The 21,159-nt window shown below is 44.2% G+C and overlaps 1 protein-coding gene across 5 annotated transcripts in view; it reads left to right on the top strand.

Moving 5' to 3' along the window:
- Positions 1–1,839: 1,839 nt before the first annotated feature.
- ZNF248 (zinc finger protein 248) overlaps positions 1,840–21,159 on the top strand; it is a 48,595-nt gene continuing 29,275 nt past the window's right edge. For 4 of the 5 annotated variants that reach the window (XR_009868318.1, XM_062214448.1, XM_062214446.1 and 1 more), the window contains exons 1-4: positions 1,840–1,967; positions 2,793–2,894; positions 2,992–3,032; positions 19,018–19,098. Coding sequence is in view for 4 of the 5 variants with exons in the window: in XM_062214448.1 (XP_062070432.1) it covers positions 3,018–3,032; positions 19,018–19,098 (96 nt within the window). In the remaining variant the exon portion in view is untranslated. The remainder of the gene's footprint in view (positions 1,968–2,792; positions 2,895–2,991; positions 3,033–19,017; positions 19,099–21,159) is intronic. The other variant, XM_062214445.1, reaches the window with a different exon arrangement.

Genomic DNA, 21,159 nt, shown 5'->3' with positions numbered 1-21,159 from the left:
GAGGTGAAACTCAAGACATAGTAGCAAAAAATGTTCTGCATGAAGGATCTGTGTCAGTGAGACCCCAGTGGAAAGAAGGGGCCATCAAAGGATATACTACTTTCCTCTGAGGGAGGAGAGAACTTCCACTTTGTTTATAACTCTGTCTAAATACTGATGTCTAAATACTGATGGAGTTTGTGGATTCAAAAAGCTCCATAGCCTTGGCAGCTCCTGTTGAGAGCCTCGGTTGGTCACTGACGTCAAACATAGGAGTGTCAATTGTTAAAGCAACAACAGGAGTCACTGTGCACTTACTCCCCAGGCAGGACCTCTGTCCTGAATGAGTTGTACTATCAGAAATAATTGTAAAACTTGCTCGCAATCTGTACGTTATACCTGGTGTGGGGGGGGAGCAAACTGTAGAAATCTTTCCTTAGTATAGAGTTGGTCTTCTGTATATAATTAAAAACGAATCTTAATGAAGACTGGGATGGGAGAGGGAGTAGGAGGTGGGATGGGAATGGGGGGTGGGAGGTGAAAACGCGGGGAGGAACCACTATATTTCTAAAAGCTGTACATATAAAATTTATATTCATTACATAAAGGCCTTCTAAAAAAAGTGGCTGACAGGAAGGTGACAGGAAGACTAAATGTACTGTGGTGTCTTGGGTTGGCTCTGGGACACAAAGAGAACATCAGTGGAAGAACTGGTGAACGCTGAACGAACTCTGTAGTTCATACGTTGTATCCACGTTGCCTTCTTGCTTATAAATAAAACAGTTCTGAAAAGTGCTAAAAATTAGTGGAATCTCGGTGGTAGATACACGGGACAGGCTGTACCTGCAGCTCTCATCAATTTGAAATTACTAAAAAATGAAGTTTAAAAAAGACATTGGCTCCAGAATTTCTCTTTTTAATCAAAAATTGGCGATAAAAACGCTGCTCTCTCACTGTGTTTCAGTGCCAGGACAACACGTGTACGCAGAGGCAGGCCTGCTCCTGAGAGGAGCTGTGCGCTTGCGTTCAGACCGGAGTAGAAAGTGTCTGTCTTTCCTTCTTAAACACGCTGTTCCGTCAGTGTTCAGCACGGATTACCCGCTTGTCCCCGCCTTATTCCGGAGAACGCAGACGCCAGGCCCAGCTGCCGGTCATTTTAGCTCAGATTATTTTCCAGTGTTTGAGCTCAAGGCGCGGTCCCCAGCCACACAGCCCGGGCACCGGCTCCCGCGCGCGGGCTCCCTCCACGCCGTCTCCAGGCAGGAGCTGCGGGGCGGCGGGAGGAGGCCGAGGCCGCGCTCCCCGAGCAAAGCCGCGGCGCCGGGAAGGGCGCCCGGACCACCGCCCCGGGCCGTGCGCGCGGCAGACCCCGTCCAGCGCCACACGCACCCTCGCCCGTCGCCAAGCCCTTCCCGCGCCGTCGGCAGCCGCGCGGGCCGCCTCAGCCGTGCCGCCCGGGCAGCCCCGTCCCAGCCTGGCGGCCGCGCGCCGCGCCCTCTGCGCATGTGCAGCCCGCTTCCCCGCGCAGGCCTCCGGTCCACGCGGCGGGTGAGGCCCGGACGCCGGGCCGAGGGTCAGGGGGCTCCGCGCGGTGCGGGGAGGGGTGGAGCGGGACCCCCGGCGTCCGCGGAGTGGAAGGGGGCGGGACAAGGGCCCGTCTCCGTCTGCAGAGTGGGCCTGGGGCGGCCCTGGGCCGGCTCGCGGGGTCCGCACGGCTCCACTCCCGCGCCGGCCGTCGTGTGTGGCCGTGGGCGGGGAGCGCGCGTGCGTGACGCGTGCCCGGTGCCGCAGGGCGGGGGCGGGGCGGCGGGCGTGCGCGCGCCCGGCGTGGTGACGTGCGCGCGTGTGGGTGGCACCGCGCGAACGCGAGGTTGCCGGGGCCGCAGACTGAGGGAATGAATCGCCGAGGCGGGACTCGCCTTCCATCTCCGGGCGGCGCGGGTGGCGAGGCTCCGCGGTGCCGTGGGCTGTTTCGCGCGGCCGCCGCTGTAATTATTTGGGGCGTGTGTGTGTGTGTGTGTGTGTGTGGGACGCGGTGCCCTGGGAGGGTCTCTGCCGCCCAGCCTGCAGCCGACCCTCGGGCCTCCTGAGCCGCGGAGGGGGAAGGGGCTGGCCTGGCTGGAGCCCCCGCAGCCCGCGTTCTCTGTGGCGTGTTCGTCTTTCTGTTGTCACGTGTACTCATGACACGGTGTCCTGGGGCGTGGACGGCTGTGTGCCGGGGCAAGGGGCGGGACAAGTTTGAGGAGAGGGGTGGGCGGCCTGGCTGCGCAGGGAGTGTCAGCCCTGGGCAGTGACCGGGCGCGGTGGGTGACCCCGGCGCTGCACGGAGGGCCCAGCTCTCCTGGCCTGGGACCCGCAGGGCCCTAACGCAGGCAGCTCCTGGTTTGGGTCATTTGTTTGGACCTGACTTTGGAGGCGGGAGAGAGAAGTGTGAGAAGGTGAGCGGTTCCGATCACGCAGTTTCCTAGTGGAAGCACCAGAATGGGAACCAGGGCTGCAGGTCTCTGGGCCACTGCTCTCCGTTCTGTCCACTGGTAGCTGCAAAATTAAGTAAAAGAGCTTTTGAGAAACTGTGAAGCGATTTAGAACAAACTTTGAAAAAAAATTGTTTTGATCTGGCTTTGAACACCCCCATCCCTTTTTTCAGAGGTTTCTTGGACCTCAAAGGATTAGCAGTAAAGAGATAAACCTGAGGATTTTTTAATTGTTATTATTTTTATATCAGTTTATATCAAAGCCATAGTGTTTCGTCCTTTAAATTACTGTGATTTGTTAAACTCTGCTTTCCGCGTTTTTTGATTTTTCTGTCACAGAACCTAAATTGGTAATAAATCAGTAAGAAACAAGTGTTTACATTCACTCAATGAAAAGGATCGTGTGCAGGCTCCCCGCGGATCGGAACTGCACGTGGACAGGTAAGGACCTGGTGTGTGGAGCTGTGTAGGAGGCGAAGCTGGGAACTGAAATACGGGCCAAGGCAGGTGACGTTCTTCTCCCTTTCTCTTCCGTCAGCTCTCCCCACTCCACTGTGAGGAAAAATGAACAAATCCCAGGTGAGTTTTTCGTTTCTTTATTCCCACTTTGCAAGCAGACTCTATGAGGTTTGCAAGGATTCACAGTTCAAAGAAGGAACAGTAGACATACAAACTCACCACAAGGAAAATCTAGTTAATGGAGCAAATCAACATAGGGTGGTCAACAAAATTACATGCGAGCGTTTTTAATTTTACAAAGTTACCCAAGTTGTTGGAAAATTGTCTCTGATCTTTTTAATGGCAGTTATGAGATGCATGCAGTGCGGGGATACTTCAGAAAGTTCCTGGGAGAATGTATTAAAAGCGTAGGTTTGCTTTGGTGCAGAAATTCTTTGAAATCCAGGGGTGGTTTTGTGATAACTCAAAAATGACCATGAGCTTTGTGAAGACCTTGTGTGTCGGCCATAATTGTTTCTTGGTGGAGACGGCATAGTGTCACAACAGGCCTCAGTGCGTATACTTTTCAGGTGTAAGTAGACAGCTGACCTGCCTGATCCAGGAATAAAACCTTGAAGATGTGGAGGAATAGAGGGGGACTGTGTGGTCCCCGAAACAGTTCTCCACAAGTGTCTGTGTCAGCGTGTTTGTGGGTTCTGGCGGATGTGTCTGTGTTTCTCATTTACATGTCCACCTGATCAATGCAGCCTTGTCCCATCACAACCACATGCCTGGATCAGTTCTGGGAAAGGCCGCCAAATGGTGCTCAGGGCCAGTGGGTGCTTTTTCTTTGCCTGCCTTGACCTTCTGCAGCTCCTAATGCTACGGACCATGGTCTGCTTTGAAAGTCTGTGCTGCTGTCGGCGCCACCCAGCTTGGAGCTGTCCTGTCCTGAAGTTCTAGTCTCCACTTCAGCCCTCCCAAAGTTGTGTTTCCCTTTTGCCCCAGACATTGCTTCCCCTCTGGGTTTTCATCCTTGGCCCATTGCTCTTCTTATTCTGTTTTTTTGTTTTGTTTTGTTTTGTTTTGAATATTTATTTATTTTACTTGAAAGAGTTACACAGAGAAGGAGAGGCAGAGAGAGAGAAAGAGAGGGGTCTTCCATCCACTGGTTCACTCCTCAACTGGCTGCAATGGCTGGAGCTGCACTGATCCGAAGCCAGGAGCTTCTTCCTGGTCTCCCACATGGGTGCAGAGGCCCAAGCACTTGGGCTATCTTCTACTGCTTTCCCAGGCCACAGTGGAGAGATGGATTGGAAGAGAAGCAGCCGGGATTGGAATCAGTGCCCATATGGGATGCCGACACCGCAGACGGAGGATTAACCTGCGCCACAGCGCTGGCCCCTTAGCTACCTCTTCTATGTTAAGGATAATAATGCTTTCTTGTGAGTTGAAAATCATTATTTTCTAGAGCAGCATCTGTCTTTTGATACTTGCTCGTGAAGTCCCCCCCCCCATGCAGAAATACTTGATTCTTTTATCTAATTCATCAATCTTGTATGCTTTTGGATCTATAGTATTGGAAGCACAGCTGGAAAGTCCTTCCCACTTGGTGATTATAAAGAGTCTGTTTTTGTATTCTAGTATTTTACTGTGCTCCAGTTTTAAATCTTCAGTCCATCTGGAATTTACCTTGGCGTGCAGGAACTTAACCATTCAAACACAACCCTCGTTCTGCTTACCACCTGTTATACTGTGTGCTGCTGCTGCATGTCTTCTCCCTGTGCTCTGGAACCCACAGGTCTGCTATAGTATTGTGGATTTAGGCAGTCACTGTGCTTCTGTATTTACTTAAATATTTGCCCCTCTATGCTGTCTCTGCCTTCTAACAGTTTCATGCTTCATCTTCGATCACTTGCATTCAGCCCAAAGCACTTCCTTATTATTTCTTGTTGGCTGGATCTTTTGTTGACAGTTCTTAACAGTTTTTGTTCAGAGGCATCTATTCTGGTATTTCTTCTTCATTTAAATATTTATTTTATTTGTTTAAAGGCAGAGAGACAGAGATTTCCTATCTGCTGTTTCAATCCCCAAATACCTTCAATGTCTGGGGCTGGGTCAGACCAATTCCAGGAGCTTGGAACTCAATCTGGGTTTTTCACGTGGGTATCAAAGCCCTAGTTACGTGAGCTGTACATCACCTGCTGCTCCCAGGGTGTGTATTAGCAAGAAACCAGAATCAGGAGTGGAGGCTGGAGTTGAACCAGACACTCCTATATGAGATGCAGTATCCCAAGCCAAGTGCCAGCCCCTCTTCTTCTCCTTGTCCTAATTTATTTATGTATTTGAAATGCGAAGTTACAGAGAAAGGATGCAAGATCTTCCATCCACTGGTTCACTCCCAAAATGGTCATGATGGCCAGGGCTGGGCTAGGCTGAAGCCAGGAGCTTGGAACTCTGTCTGGGTCTCCCACGTGGTTGGCAGGGGCCAAAGGACTTGGGCCATCTTCTGGTCCTTTTCCCAGGTGCATTAACAGGGAGCTGGATCTTAAGGGGAACAGCCAGGACACAAACCAGCACCACAAGGCTGGCTCTTTTTCTTCATTTTTGAAGGATGGTTTTACTTTGGAATTCTGGATTAGGACTTTTGTGTTTTACCTTTTTAAAAAAGATTTATGTATGTATATACGTGAAACGCAGAGATGGGAAGGGAGGGATAGAGAGGGGGGAGGAAGAGGGAGAAAGAGAGAGAGAGATTTTTTCCATAAAATTTCCTATTTTTTCCCCAAGATTTTCATGGCTATTTTTGAATATTTATTCTTCCTTATGAATTTGACTTGAGCTAGCCTATAGGACATGACACTGTTTCAAATACATTTTTTCACATCATTTTTGATGTTCATTAACATGGCTCATCTCCATTTTTTTTTATGTTTGCTTTTTATATCTACAGCTGAAAAGATCAATTCAAATGGTCAGGTGTACCTGAGTCTAATTTGTATGAGCCTTTCTCTCTCAATCTAATCCTGCCAATGGCTTTTGTCTCCATATCAGATCATGGATCATCCACCTCTAACCTGCACTGTGCACGGGGTACTTCTTTGTTTCACCAAATTATAAAATCATTTGAAAATATTTTTTTAAAAATTCCAAACAGAAACAGAACAAACATTTTGTGTTCAATTATAGAAATAATGGGTTTTCTCCTGGAATGATTTTTTTCCCCCTCAGGGAAGAGTCACAAAGAAAACAGTGATTTCAACAAGGAACTAAAACCACATCTTGAAATTAGAGAAGCCAGAATGAAATTCTTAGGATACAACCAGCAGGTCAGAAAAAAACAAAAACAAAAACAAAAAAAACCTGTTTTTGACACAGGGAGATGACAGATTCTTCCCATGCTTCCTGTATTGATTTTCTTACATATATTGAATACTGTTTTTTTTTTTCTATGACAAAGAGACATCTGCATTTCTGCGTTTATTGCGGCACTGTTCACAATAGCCAAGACAGGCAAACAGCCTAAATGTCCATGCACTGATGAATGGATAAAAAGATTTGGTACATATATACAGTGGAATATGATGTCACACAAAAAGGATGAAATCTTATCACAACAACCTGGATAGAACTGGAGGCCATTTCATTGACTTCTTGTTTTGTTGTTTTTAGTCTCTGTGTCATTTGTTCTCTGTTTTATTGTTCCTTTCCTCCTACTATTTGGGGTTTGATTTATTATTTTTCTAGTTCTTTGAGGGGTAGCGATAAGTTGTTGGAGGTGTTTCTGTCTTTCTGATGCAGGCATTGATTACTGTACATTTCCATCTTTTGCTTTTGCTTTACCCCATAGGTTTTGCTATGCTGTGTTTCCATTTTCCTTCTTTTCATGAGATTTTAAAATTTCCTCTTTTTTAAGATTTATTTTATTTTATTTGAAAGGCAGAGTTACAGAGAGAGAGGGAGGGACAGAGATCTTCCATCTGCTGGCTTACCCTCCAGATGACTGCGGTGGCCAGAGCTGGGCCAATCAGAAGCCAGGAGCCAGGAGCTTCTTCCTGGTCTCCCAAGTGGGTACAGAGGCCCAAGAACTTGGGCCATCTGCTGCTGCTTTTCCTGGCGCATAAGTAGGAAGTGGGATCAGAAGTGGAATGGCCAGGACTTGAACCAGCCCCTTATGGGATGCCTGCACTGCAGACGGCAGCTTTACCCACTACACCACAGCGCCAACCCCTTTGATTTCCTCTTATGTCTATTGATTGTTTAGGAGTAAGTTGTGTAATTTTCCATGTATGTTTATGATTTCTTTCTTTTTTTTTTTTTTTTCTTTTTGACAGGCAGAGTGGATAGTGAGAGAGAGAGACAGAGAGAAAGGTCTTCCTTTGCTGTTGGTTCACCCTCCAATGGCCGCCGCAGCTGGGCGCGCTGCGACCGGCGCACCGCACTGATCCGAAGCCAGGAGCCAGGTGCTTCTCCTGGTCTCCCATGGGGTGCAGGGCCCAAACACTTGGGCCATCCTCCACTGCCCTCCCTGGCCACAGCAGAGAGCTGGCCTGGAAGAGGGGCAACCGGGACAGGATCGGTGCCCTGACTGGGACTAGAACCCAGTGTGCCGGCGCCACAAGGCGGAGGATTAGCCTAGTGAGCCGCGGCACCGGCCCCTGTTTATGATTTCTAAAGTTTTTCTAGTTCTTTTACATGTAATCAGAAAAGACACTTGATATGATTTCTGTTCTTTTAAACTTGTTGAGACTTGTTTTGTGACCTACCATATGGTCTATCCTGGATAATGTTCCATGTGCTATTTTTTTAAAAAGATACTAGACCCCCCCCCCCCCTTTTAAAGAAAAGATTTATTTATTTGAAAGGCAGAGTTAGAGAGGGGGAGAGAGAGAGACAGAGACAGAGATCTTCCATCCACTGGTTCAGTCCTCAAATGGCTGCAACAGAAGGGGCTGGGCCAGGCCAAAACCAGGAGCCAGGAACCCTATCTGGTTCTCCTCTTTGGGTGCAGGGGCCCAAAGAATCGAGCCATCTTCCTCTGCTGTCCCAGGTGAATTACCAGAGAACTGGATTGGAAATGGAGCAGAGCATCTGGGACTCAAACAGGTGCCCATATGGGACACCAGTGTCGCAGGCGCACGTGGCAACTTCACCCACTACACCCCAGTGCTGGCTCCTCCATGTGCTTTTAAGAAGAATGTGTATTCAAGAACTGTTGGGCGGAAAGTTCTGTAGATGTGTGTTAGATCAAATTCATCTATGGTGCAATGTAACTCTGCCATTGGTTTTTTTTTTTTTTTTTTGCCTAGACCTGTCCATTTCTGAAACTGTGGTATTGAAGCCCCCCTATTGGTACTGTATTAGTATCTCTCTCTAAGTCTGTTAATACTTGCTTTACATGTTTGATTGCTCCAGTATTGGGCACATTTATATTTTTTTCTTTCTTTTTTTTTTTAATTTTTTATTTAGTAAAAATAAATTTCCAACGTACAGTTTATGGATTACAATGGCTTCCCCCCACCCGACAATTTCCCTCCCCCTCACACCCCTCCCATCTCCCGCTCCCTCTCCCATTCCATTCGCATCAAGATCCATTTTCAATTATCTTTATATACAGAAGATTGATTTAGTATATATTAAGTAAAGATTTCATCAGTTTGCACCCACACAGAAACACAAAGTGTAAAATACTGTTTCAGTACTAGTTATAGCATTACTTCACATTGGACCCTAATTTAAGGACAGATCCCACATGAGAAGTAAGTACACAGTGACTCCTGTTGTTGACTTAACAATTTGACACTCTTGTTTATGGCGTCAGTAATCTCCCTAGGCTCTAGTCATGAGTTTCCAAGGCTATGGAGGCCTTTTGAGTTCACCGACTTTGATCTTATTCCGATAGGGCCATAGTCAAAGTGGAAGTTCTCTCCTCCCTTCAGAGAAAGGTACCTCCTTCTTTGATGGCCCGGTTCTTTCCTCTGGGATCTCACTCACAGAGATCTTTCATTTAGGTCTTCTTCTTTTTTTTTCTTTACCATGGTGTCTTGGAAGGCAGAGTTACAGAGAGAAGGAGAGAGAGGGAGAGAGAGGGAGAGAGAGGGAGAGAGAGATCTTCCATCCACTGGTTCATTCCCCAGATGGCCGCAGTGGCCAGAGCTGTGCCAGGCTGAAGGCAGGTGCCCAAGCACTTGGGCCATCTTTCACTGCTTTCCCAGGTGCATTAACAGGGAGCTGGATCAGAACTGGTATCCATATGGGATGCTGGCATCATAGATGTCAGCTTATCTTGCCATACCATAATGCAGCCTACATTTGGAATTTCTAATGTCATATTTGAGCTCTTTCTATTTTGCCTGTCTCTTGACATTTTAATGTAATACTTAAAATATTTTAGTCTTCATAGTAAAGATATAAATGGCTTATATACAGTGTTACAATATTACAGCATTCTGAATTTGAATTTTTTTTTATTGTTTACTCTTATCAGTGAGTTTTCTATTTTCCAGTATTTTTGTTCTTACTTGTCAGCATCTTTCAGGGTTTTTTTTAAAGATTTATTTATTTATTTGAAAGTCAAAGTTACAGAGAGGCAGAGACAGAGAAAGAGAAGTCTTCCATCTGCTGATACACTCCCCAAATGGCCACACTGGCTGGAGCTGGGCCGATCTGAAGCCAGCAGCTTCTTCTTGGTCTCCCACACGGATGCAAGGGCCCAAACATTTGGGCCATCTTCTGCTGTCCCAGGCCATAGCAGAGAGCTGGATCAGAAGTGGAGCAGCCAGGACTTGAAAAGGCGCCCATATGGGATGCCAGCACTGAGGTGGCAGCTTTACCCACTATGCCACAGTGCTGGCCCCCTCTTTAAGTTTTAAGAACTCCTTTTAATATTTCTTATAAAGCAGCTCTGGTGGTGATAAACTCTCTTAGCTGTTGTTTGTCTGGACCCTCTCATATATGAAGGAGAGCTTTGCAGGATTCAGCATTCTTGGCTGACAGTTTATTTCCTTCAGTGCTGTAAAATTCTCATCCCACTCCCCGGGCCTGTTAGGATTCTGGTGACATCTCTGCCGTGAGGAAAATTGAGACCCCTTTATATGTTGTTTGCTTCTTTTCTTCTGAAGTTTTGAGAAACCCTCTCATTATCTTTAAACTCAGATTGTAATATATCTGGGGTAAGTTGTTTGACTTGAAGCTGACTTGTGACTGCGGGCCAGTAGCACCAGTCGAACGGAACCTAAGGGAGAGAGAGGGACCCAAAAGAGGGACAAGGGTGCAAAGAATGGAGCCAAGACAACAAGGCTGATCAAGGCTCATTTATTCTAAAGTTCCAATGTAATCAGCTGCAGAACAAAGAAGCACAAAAGATAACAACATACGTAAGCAACTTATTGGGCCTCCAGTAACACAGATAATATTAACAGAGTGTTCTTGATCATCATCCTCCTTCAGGATGGGAGTATGTGACTTTCTTATCCCAAGAACTCCACAAGCCAAGATTGGCCTAAACTTGTCCAAAGGCTGCCTACCTGTGACCTTCTAGTACCTGCATAGTTGTATGTTTCTCTGGATTTGAGCAGTTTTCTGTCATTATCTCTTTGAATATGTCTTCTATCCTTTCGGCCTTTTCAACTCCCTCTTGAATTCCAGTAACTAGAATATTCTTTTCTCTCTCTCTCTTTCTCTCTCTCTCTCTTTTTAAGATTTTATTTATTTATTTGAGAGGCAGTTACAGAGAGAGGGAGGGAGAGACAGAAAGAAAGGTCTTCCGTCTGGAGCTGGGCCAATCCGAAGCCAGGAGCCAGGAGCTTCTTCCAGGTCTCCCACATGTGTGCAGGGGCCCAATCACTTGGGCCATCTTCCACTGCCTTCCCAGGCCCTTTAGCAGAGAGATGGATTCAAAGAGGATCAGGACACAAACTGGCACCCCTATGGGATGCCAGTGCCACAGGCAGAGGCTTAGCCCATTACAACACAGCGCAGGCCCCTTGTTCTTTTCACATTTGTGTGTCTGTGGGACCCATGTGGTCTCTGGAGCTTCTTACTCTGCTGCTGTCTTGGTTCTGCCTCCACTTTGGTCATCCCCATTCTGATAGAAATGTAATGATTTCTCATTGTGGTTTTGATTGACATAAAATTCTTCTCATCTGTGTGTTTTCCTGTATTCTCTTCACTGAAATTATTTGTGTTTTTGTGCTGTAGGGGAAGAGTAGTATTTTCTTCAATTTCTAGAGATATGACACAGACAAAGGAAAAGAAATCTGCATCTATAGGGATAGCAAATTGTGGAAAGGCAAATAGCAGGCCTAAAAGGCTGGCTAGCAAAGCTTGTTAGAGTAGATTCCCTTCTACCATCTCCAGGATGATGAAGGTGTAAGTTGTCTTCAGTTGGGGGTAGCCTTTGTCCTTCATGGTAGAAGGGAGAAGTTTTGTCTTTGTAAGTCATGTCCTGCTCGTTAGCCTGTCTGGTGTCTGCTTCTCCTTAATTGCCGTCAGCTCAACAAGTTGTCGTATTTTGGAGTAGAATATTTCTGGCATCCCACATTACTGTTCTCTAATTGGATTTTTAAAATTTGTTGAGTTTTAAGAATTCGTTGTGTATTCTAGATAGTAATCCTGTGTTAGATTGATGGTTTTCAGGTGTTTTCTCCTTGTCTGTAACTTCCCTTTTCATCTTCTCACGGTGTTTCACATAGCAAAAGTTTTTAATTTTGTTATTTAAGTTACCAATATTTCTTATTATGAATACTGCTTTTGTTACCAAGTGTAAGAACTGTTGCCCATCTCCTACATTTTTTACTAAATATTTTATGGTTTTATATTTAAGTACTTCATCCATTTGGTTTATTTTTTTAAAAATGGTTATTTATTTTCATCTGTTTGAAAAGCAGAGTGACAGAGAGGGGGGTGGGGGAGAGAGAGATCTCCCATCTGCTGATTCGCTCCCCAGATATCTGGAACAGCTAGGGCTGGGCCAGGCTGAAGCCAGGAAGGAGCCCCAAACTCAAGGTCTCCCTTGTGGGTGTCAGGGGCCCAGGCACTTGAACTTTTGTCTGTTGCCTCCTATAGCAAAGAAGCTGGATTGGAAGCAGAGTAGGCAGAACTGGAGCTGTCACTCTGATAATGGGATGCCAGTGTCTCCAGGGGCACCTTACCCTACTATGCCACAGCACCCACCTCTGTTGAGTTCATTTTTATATAAGGTATGAAATTTAGGTTGAGGTCCAGTTTTTCCTGAAAATTTCTCCAGCACCATTTGTTGAAAACTCATGTAATTTACAGGTTCACAAAAATTCCATTGGGCTGCTTTTGTACCTTTGTCAAAAATCACCTGGGCGTGCATGTGTAGGTCTATTTTTGGGTTCCCCTCTGTGTGCCATTGATCTAGCTACTTGTCCTTCTGCCAATACCATACTGCCTTGATTACTTTAGCAGTATAAAGAGCCTTACTATTGTGCAGTGACTCATTTCACTTTATTATTCTTTTGCCACACAGCTTTAGATATTCTTAGGGCCTGATTCTCCTATATAAGTTTTAGAGAAACCTGTCTGTTTTTATTAAGATCTGTGTTGGGAGGAATTGCATCACAGTCCTGATTTTCAGAGTAAGAAACTTATAACTTACTCGCTCAGCTATCTGTGTTAGCAAATGTCTTCCCTTCCCAAAATTTAGCAGTTCTTGTAACCCCACTCAAGGCTTGCTCATTCACTCAGCAGTTGTTTGGGACTGTTTTCCATCCTACTGAGTCTTCTTGCATTGCAAACCCTGTTCTAAGAGTGTTGCTGTGTTGTAATTGCTCACTTGGAATGGGAGAGCTATTTGGTATAGAGAGAGTCTGAGGTTTCCCTGACTGGGCATTTGGGACAGAGAAAATGTTCTCAAATTGCTCTTAGCCATTGCTTCATTTCATGTAACATTCCATGTTACTTCATTTCAGCTTCTTGATTGGATTAGCAGTGCCACATGTGACATTTTAGCTTTACCTATAACGGGACATAAAACTTGGTTTATATACTCTTTCAAAGTAGTGTAAAGCCCTCTAACTTGTGTTCTGAGCTACTTAAGGGCTTTCACAGTTTTTGAAAGAAATCTATTTAAACTCCTACAGTCATCTTCTGTCACTTGTCCAGAAACCAATTTATCCTTGTATCTCTCATTTGGTCACTTCTGTTTTTTCAATTCTCTTTTTGTAAAAAAAAAAAAAAAAAAAAAAAAAAAAAATTAATTGTTATATTGGTGCAGTGTAAGGGTGGTATCCACCTTAGAGCTTGGCCTACCTGTGTGTCTGGGCTTCCCCTGTGAGTGAGACCTCTGAACGAGCCTCCACTGGAAAAGATCATGACTCAGACATTGCTGACCGTCTTTATTTAGGTTGTTGTTTTTGTTGTTTGTTTGTATTGGTGTTTTGAACCAGCACGCCTATGGAATGCTGGTGTAGCAGGCAGTGGCTTAACCTGTATGCCACAATGCTGGCCTCCAATTTCAAGTCTTTCAGAAATTACACAGAGGAGCCTCTTCCCTATATTGTGTGGTATACATTTATTCATTTATGTTTCCTTATGGATGGTTTTGGCGTTAAGAGAGATAAATATGTATCTCAGACTTGAAATTTTACTTCTTTTAGTTTTTTATTTTGGAAAATTGCAAGCAAGCTTAGATAAAAGTAAGAAAATACTGTATTGACCCTCATGTACCCATTTTCAGCTTCTCCAGTTCTCTCTCAACTCATAGTTGTACTTCCACCTTTACCTGTTCCTGCTGAGAGGATTTTGAAGCAAAACCAAGATAGCAAATTATTTTGTTTGTGATTTTACATCAGTATGTTTTGCTGAAAGAGATCCTCTGTTTTCAGCCTTTAAATATGAAAACATCAGAAAATAAACACCCGTGTAATTTTTATCTAGATTCAGCAAGTGTTAACACTTTCACTTTTCTTGGTTTTTATTGTTTTTTGTTTTTTGGGGTTTTTTTGTTTGTTTTTTTGACAGGCAGAGTTAGACAGTGAGAGAGAGAGAGGTCTTCCTTCCATTGCTTCACTCCCCAAATGGCTGCTACGGCCAGCGCTGCGGCTGGCACACTGCACCGATCCGAAGCCAGGAGCCAGGTGCTTCCTCCTGGTCTCCCATGCAGGTGTAGGGCCCAAGCACTTTTGCCATCCTCCACTGCCTTCCCAGGCCACAGCAGAGAGCTGGACTGGAAGAGGAGCAACCAGGACAGAATCCAGCGCCCCAACCGGGACTAGAACCTGGGGTGCCGGCACCGCAGGTGGAGGATTAGCCTAGTGAGCCGTGGCGCCGGCCCATCTTTTTTGTTTTAACTTCCATCTGTATATGTGTATTTTTTCAGAAACATTTAAAAAAAAATTTGTTACACCCATTATAATGCTTTATCTCTAAATGCTCTTGGATGAATTTCCTCAAATAAAGACACTTGTTTACCTAACCACAATATCATTATTATGCTAAGAAAATTAATAGTGATCTATGCCCTACTGTAACTCTCCCAAAATCAGACAATATTTAAAGGTAAGGAGTAGCAACAGTGTTAGCAGAGGAGGTTGTGATTAGGGCCTGTATCCCCAGAGCATGTCTATTGTACAGCCATCCTTTTACAGTATCCCCACCCCCAGCCTTCTGCTTGAAATCTCAGCCCTGCAGAAAAGCTGAAAATACTAGTATACAGTGAAAATTCCTCCATCCTCCCCCTAGATTAACCAGTGACCTAATTACCACATTTACTTTTTCTGCTTCTATGCCCATGCCACCCCTGTTTGCCAAAAGTTTTGAAAGTAAGCTGGATAAGCATCATGACACTTTTGCATGTTTCCCCAAGAACAAGGACACTTTCTTTATATCATGGTGATAATTATATTTAGTGTCCACCAAACTCGTATTTCTCCAGATATCAAAACATGCATTTGGACATTTTTTTCCCCAAGTTACTAGCTAATGAGTGATTTCACACTGTGTTCCCTTCTGGTGCTCTTTAATTTTTTCTGACCTGGAGTAGATCCCTGCCTTTTTTGTCTTTCCTGAAATTGCCATTTTTAAAGTGCTGACTCTTGAATTAATAATCTTCATGGTTTTATTTCATGGTAAACATTATTGGCTAGAATGCTACAAAGGTGATGTCTTGCTTTTTTATTTCTAATATATTATTCTCTTTTCACCTACTCTGTGTTCTTAGCATTTATATATGATACATGTCTGAATCAACTATTGTACTGATGGTTGCAAAAAGTATGATTTCACATTTGTTTTGCTTTTTTTAAGCTAGCTTTTCTTCTGTAAAGAAGCACGCTCTCCACCCAGATGTAAATGTTACTCTTACACACAAGGATGGATCTGTGACATCAGTCTTTTTTTAGGAAAATAGTGTTATTTGAAACGCAGACACAGGGAGAAGCTCCTGTCTGCTGTTTCACTTCCCAGATACCCATGACTTCTGGTCCAGGCCAGGCCAGGCTGACACTAGGAGTCAGGAACTCAAACCAGGTCTACCACATGGTTGGCAGGGACCCGATACCTGCTGCCTCCTAGAGTGTGCATTAGCAGGAAGCTGGAATCAGGAGTGGAGCCAAGAGCTGAACCCAAGTGATAAACTACAGATGTAAACTCTAGGCACTTCAACATGGGATGCAGGAGTCCCAAGTGGGGGCAGGACTGGATTTCAGGCACCTAGTATGGATATGGAGTGTGGATGTTCCAAGTTGCCACTTAAGCAGGTGTGCCCAATACACCCACACCAGCAGTCTCTTTTGTCTAGCTACTTTAAGGAACTTTGTTCTGAGTCACTGAGCTCTGTGAATGTAGCTTTGTTTTTTTCTTAATCTGTTCTGCTGATTTCTGCTTTAAAAATTTTTTTGAGGGGCCAGCATTGCGACACAGTAGATTAAGCTGCTGCTCGTGATGCCGGCATCTCATATCAGAGTGCTGGTTCGTGTCCCAGCTGTTCTACTTCCAATCCAGCTCTCTGCTGATGCGCCTGGAAAAGTAGTAAAAGATGGATGACCCAAGTACTTGGTCTTCTACCACCTGCATGGGAGATCTTGATAGAGTCCCTGGCTCCTGCTTCAGCCTGGACCAGCCCCATCTGTTGCAGCCATCTGGGGAGTGAAGCACCAAATGGAAAATTGTTCACCCCGCCCACACCCCTAACACCTGTTACTTAGCCTTTCCAATATATGAAATTAAAAAAAAAAATTGAGGGGCTGGCACTGTGGTACAGTTGGTTAAGCCATGGCCTGCAGCACCAGCATCCCATATGGGCACTAGTTTGAGTTCCAGCCACTCCACTTCTGATCCAGCTCCCTGCTTGGGAGGGTGTGGAGGATGGCCCAAGTGCTTGGGCCCCTGCACCCGCATAGGAGACCTGGAGGAGGCTTCTGGCTGCTGGCTTTGGCCTAGCCCAATCCTGGTCATTGTGACCATTTAGGGATTGAACCAGCAAATGGAAGATCGACCTCTCTCTCTCTCTCTCTCTTTAACTGCTTTCAGATAAAATAATAAAATAATTTATTATTTAATAAAAGAATTCTTTTAAAAGAATTGAGATGGAGAGAGAGAGAGACAGACAGACAGACAGATTCCATCCCTAGCTCACTCCCCAGATGTCTACAGTGGCTAGGGTGGGGCTGAGATTGGTGCCAGGAACTGAGAACCTCAGCTAGGTCTCCGACCTGGATGCCAGGGACCCAGTTTCTTCAGCCATCACTGCTGCTTCCAAGGTCTGTGTTGGCAGGAATCTGGAGTCAGAAGCCAAAGCAAGCAATCAAACCCAAGCACTGTGGTGTAGGTGTCCTAACTACTAGGTAAACATCTGCTCTCTCGTTTCTGCTTTTTTTAATTAGAAGAATTTAATCCATTTAAATTAAAGTCATTTTGGATAAGAATAGACTCCTGTTCTTTTTAATTACTTATCCATTATTTCTTCTAGTGCTGTATTAGTTGATTTCCCTACAGTATGCTGTTTTGATTTCTTCTCATTTCCTTTTGCATGTTTTTTAAAGGTATTTCAGTATTAGTTACTGTGGGGATTACAGTTAACTTACTACATTTATATTAATCTAGTTTGAATTGATACCAGCTTTTCCATAATCTTATCAAAATTCTGCTCCTCTACAGCTCTATTCTTTTTTATTGTCTGCATAAATTATATTTCATATGTTACTTATCCACTAATATTTATAATTACTGTTTACACATTAGTCTTAAATTCATTTAAGAGGTCGGCATCACGGCACAGTTGGTTAGGCCCCCACCTGTGACGCTGGTTTCCCATATGGAGTACCAGTTCAAGTTCTGGGGCTGCTCCACTTCTGTTCTAGCTCCCTGATGATGTGCCTGGGAAGGCAGCAAAAGATGGCCTGGGTGTTTGGGCCCCTGCCACCCATGTTCCAGGCTCCTGGCTGTGGCCTGGCCCAGATTATAGCCATTTGGGGAGTAACCAGCAGATGGAAGATTTCTTTGTCTCTGTCAATCTATAACACTGCCTCTCAAATAAGTAAATCTTTTAAAAAATCATTTAGGAAATAAAAAATTGAGATCAGAAACCTAAAAACAAAAAATACTAGATTTTTGTTTGCATACACACACATAGTTACCTTTATCAGAGCTCTTTATTTCTTTGTACAAAGTAAGGTCTTTTCATTTCAACCATCGACATTTCCTGTAGGGCAGGACTCGTGACTAATGAATTCTTAGCTTTTGTGTATCTGAAAATCTGAATTTTGCCTTCATTTTTGTAGGATAGCAGGTTTGGTTTTGTTTTTCACTTATTTACTTTTTTGATAGAGGCTGTGGCAGAGAGAGAGAGAGAGGTCTTCCATCCGCTGGCTCATTCCCCAGATGGCCACAATGGCTGGAGCTGCACCAATCCGAAGCCAGGAGCCAGGAGCCTCCTTCTGGTTTCCCACGTGGGTGCAGGGTCCCAAGGACTTGGGCCATCTTCTAATGCTTTCCCAGGCCATAGCAGAGAGCTGAATCGGAAGTGGAGCGGCAGGGTCTTGAACCAGTGCCAGTATGGGATACTGGCATTAGAGGCGGTGGCTTTACCCAGTACACCATAGTGCCAGCCCAAATTTGGCAGTTTCATAATTAGTAGTTGGCAAATTTGTGAGTTTTTTCATCTTACAATATGTTTAATGTGTCCTTCTGGCCTCTGTGGTGTCTTCGCATAATCCTTGCATTCCTTCCTTTCCCGTTTCTCTTTCTGTGACTCCTATAATGTGTATCACTCAAATGTGTCCCATAGATTCCGTAGGCTCTATTCATGTTTCTTCATTTTCATGTTCTGCTCCTCATGTTGGATTATTTTAGATGTTCCACTTTCCAGCTCATGGTTCTTTCTGCTGCATGTTCAAATGGACTGTTGAACTCTAATAAATTTTTTATTTCTGCAATTTTATTTTTCAGCTCTTTTTAATTTCTAGCTCATTTTACTCATTTCCTTTATCTCTTTGTCCATGATTTCCTTCCCTTTTTTGAGCATATTTAATACAGTTTATTAAATCTTTGTCTAATAAGTCCAGTGTTTGCACTTTCTCAAGGAAGAAGAGAATTATTAACTTTGTATACTTTATGCTTTTTTTGTTAAAAATTGGATGTGTGAATATTACAATGTAGTAAATCTGGAACACAGATTCTTCTACTTGCACAGGGTTTGTTGCTTTTTGCTTTTGAGGGTACAAATATATAGTTAACTTTCTTTTTGTTTCCTAAAGATTTATTTGAAATGCAGAAAGAGAGGAAGAGAGAGAGAGAGAGAGAAAGAGAGAGAAATATCTTTCCTCTGCTGGTTCACTCCCCAAATGACTGCAATGTTCAGGCTGGGCCAAGCTAAAGCCAGGAGCCTAGAACTCCATCCAGGCTGGGCTGGGCCAGGCTGAAGCCAAAAACCTGGAACTTCATCCAGATCTCACACATGGCAGGGTCCCAGTACATGGGCCACCTTCTGCTGATTACCCAGACATATTAGTAGGGAGCTGGATTGGAAATGGAGCAGCCTGAACTTGAACTGGAACTCATATGGGATGCTGGCATTACAGGCAGTGGCTCAACCTGCTGTGCAACAACGCTGGCCATTGCAAGTGTAATTCTTTATGAGTAAGCTCTCCTCTGATCTCTCCAGAACCATGGACCAGGGTCCCACACTTGGAACATGGGCTCTGGTGTCAAGACTGCCAGCAAGCCAAGAAGGGCTGGGGTAAGGGTAAGTGGAAAGAAGCTTGAAGTTGCCTTTTATTTGAGGGGTGGGGGACGGGGGATGGGAGGTTTCACCATTCACTGCATTTCTGTGGTCCTCTGATGTTTCCAGAGTTCTGAGAGTTTCTTCTGACAGTTTCTTCCTGTTTCTGTTGTTTCTTTGTTTATTTTTAAAGAGGGAGACAAAGAGTAATCTTCCACCCACTGCTTCCCTCCCAGATGCCTGCGGCAGCCAGAAAGGTAGCAGGATGCAGTCAGGAGTCTGGAACTCAGGCTGGGTCTCCCACGTGAGTGGCAGGGACCCAGCTACCTGGCTCCTCTCAGGGGTTCATTAGCAAGAAGCTGGAATTTGAGGCGGAGTGGAGACCTACTCACTCTGATAGGGGGTGTGGACCTACTTCTGCTTGTTGTTATTTGAAATCTCTATGGAAGGGCCTGAGCTTGATGCTGCCTGCTTTTCTAGGTTGCGGATGTCACTCAACTTAATTAATCTTCTTATTTATTTAATATGTTTTATTAAACTCTTTGCTTTAGAAGAATTTTGGATTTTTTTAAAAGTTGTAAAGATAGTACAGAGAATTTTCATATACATTCCCACAGACACAGTTTCCCCAATATTAAAATATCAATATGGTATATTTGTCACAACTAAAGAAACTTGATAGAATAAGGAAAAGCTGCTTTATTCAGATTTCTTTAATTTTTCTTCATTGTGTCCCTAATATAGCTTTTTTTCTAGGATCCTGATGTTGCCCTGAGTCACTGTGTCTCCTTGGGTTCATCTTGGCTGTGACAGTTTCTCAGAATTTCTTTGTGACAATCTTCACTATTTTGAAGTCAGTCAGTGTTTCGTAGAGTATAGTAGTTTTGTAAACCGTTTCTCAACTGAAATTTGTCTACTGCTTTTCTCGTGTTTAGACTGGGGTAGAAATTCTCCAAGGAAGACCACGGAATTAAGTGTTATTAGATCACATCTTATCAGAGGAAAATACTTTTGCTGTGCTTTTTCACAGTTTGTGTATCACTGTTGATCACCTGGCAGAGGTGGTGTGATCACGTTGTCCCACTGTGAAGGTATTCTTTCCTCTTGATTATCATACTCTACTCTCGGAAGGAAGTGGAAAGTATACTGTACATACTTGATGGCGGAGTGTCCACATAAACTATTAGGGATTTTGCACAGGAGACTTGCATCTTCTTTGCTATTTTTTGATTTATTGAATATTTGTCTTAATATGAACTCATGACTAGTTATTTTCAAGATCACTAGTTATATTCAATATTTTGTTCAATTTTTTTTTTAAATTCAGACTTGCAGCTTGGTCATTAGGACCTCTTCGTTGGTTTCTCTGTCCCTTTGACATTTTCCATTATTGTGTTTTTTGAGAGCTTTCTTCTTATTTTGTGGTACCAAAAGGTATTTCAGGCTCATCCTATATGTTCCCTACCCCAGCCCTAGAGAGGCAGCCATTTTCCACGGAGCTCTTATTCTTTTGGCTAGAGTATGACATTAAAAACCAAGGTTGGGATGCTGCATGTGTCTGTTGTTACTGGTGGATCAGTATCTGTGGACCCTCTCAGCTGACTGAACAAGGAAATGCATGTGTATACTAGCTCATGTGCATGCACATTTCTGTAGATAATCCATATGTAACCATTTGTACTAAGCTAAGCATTAGTTCATGCCAGTGTCTTCTACTCTAGTCCGTTACCTCATGGAACATTCATAATGTAAAAGAATATACATAATGTAAAAGACAAGCTCTTTTCCCCATGCTTGGCTGTAATCTCCTACTTCAGTTAAGAGAAACCTAGTCCCATCATCCACCTTCCCTTGACTGAGTCATGTTCGCATCTTCTGTATACTTAGAGAATTTTTGCCTGCTTAGCCTGTCAGTATTGACAGAGGAGTGTTGAAGTCTCCATCTATAATGTAGATTGGTCAGCTTCTCCTTTCAGTTTTATTAGTTTTTGCCTTACATATTTTAAGGGTCTTTGTTAGATGCACATGTATTTCCGATTGTGTCTTCTTTCTGTAATATGATTTTGAACCCATCTAATAAGCTCT

This window comes from Lepus europaeus, chromosome 17 (assembly GCF_033115175.1).
Source record: "Lepus europaeus isolate LE1 chromosome 17, mLepTim1.pri, whole genome shotgun sequence".
In the NCBI taxonomy this organism is placed as follows: domain Eukaryota; kingdom Metazoa; phylum Chordata; class Mammalia; order Lagomorpha; family Leporidae; genus Lepus; species Lepus europaeus.
Note: the sequence above shows the minus strand (reverse complement) of the source record. Positions and strands in the feature narration are given on the sequence as shown.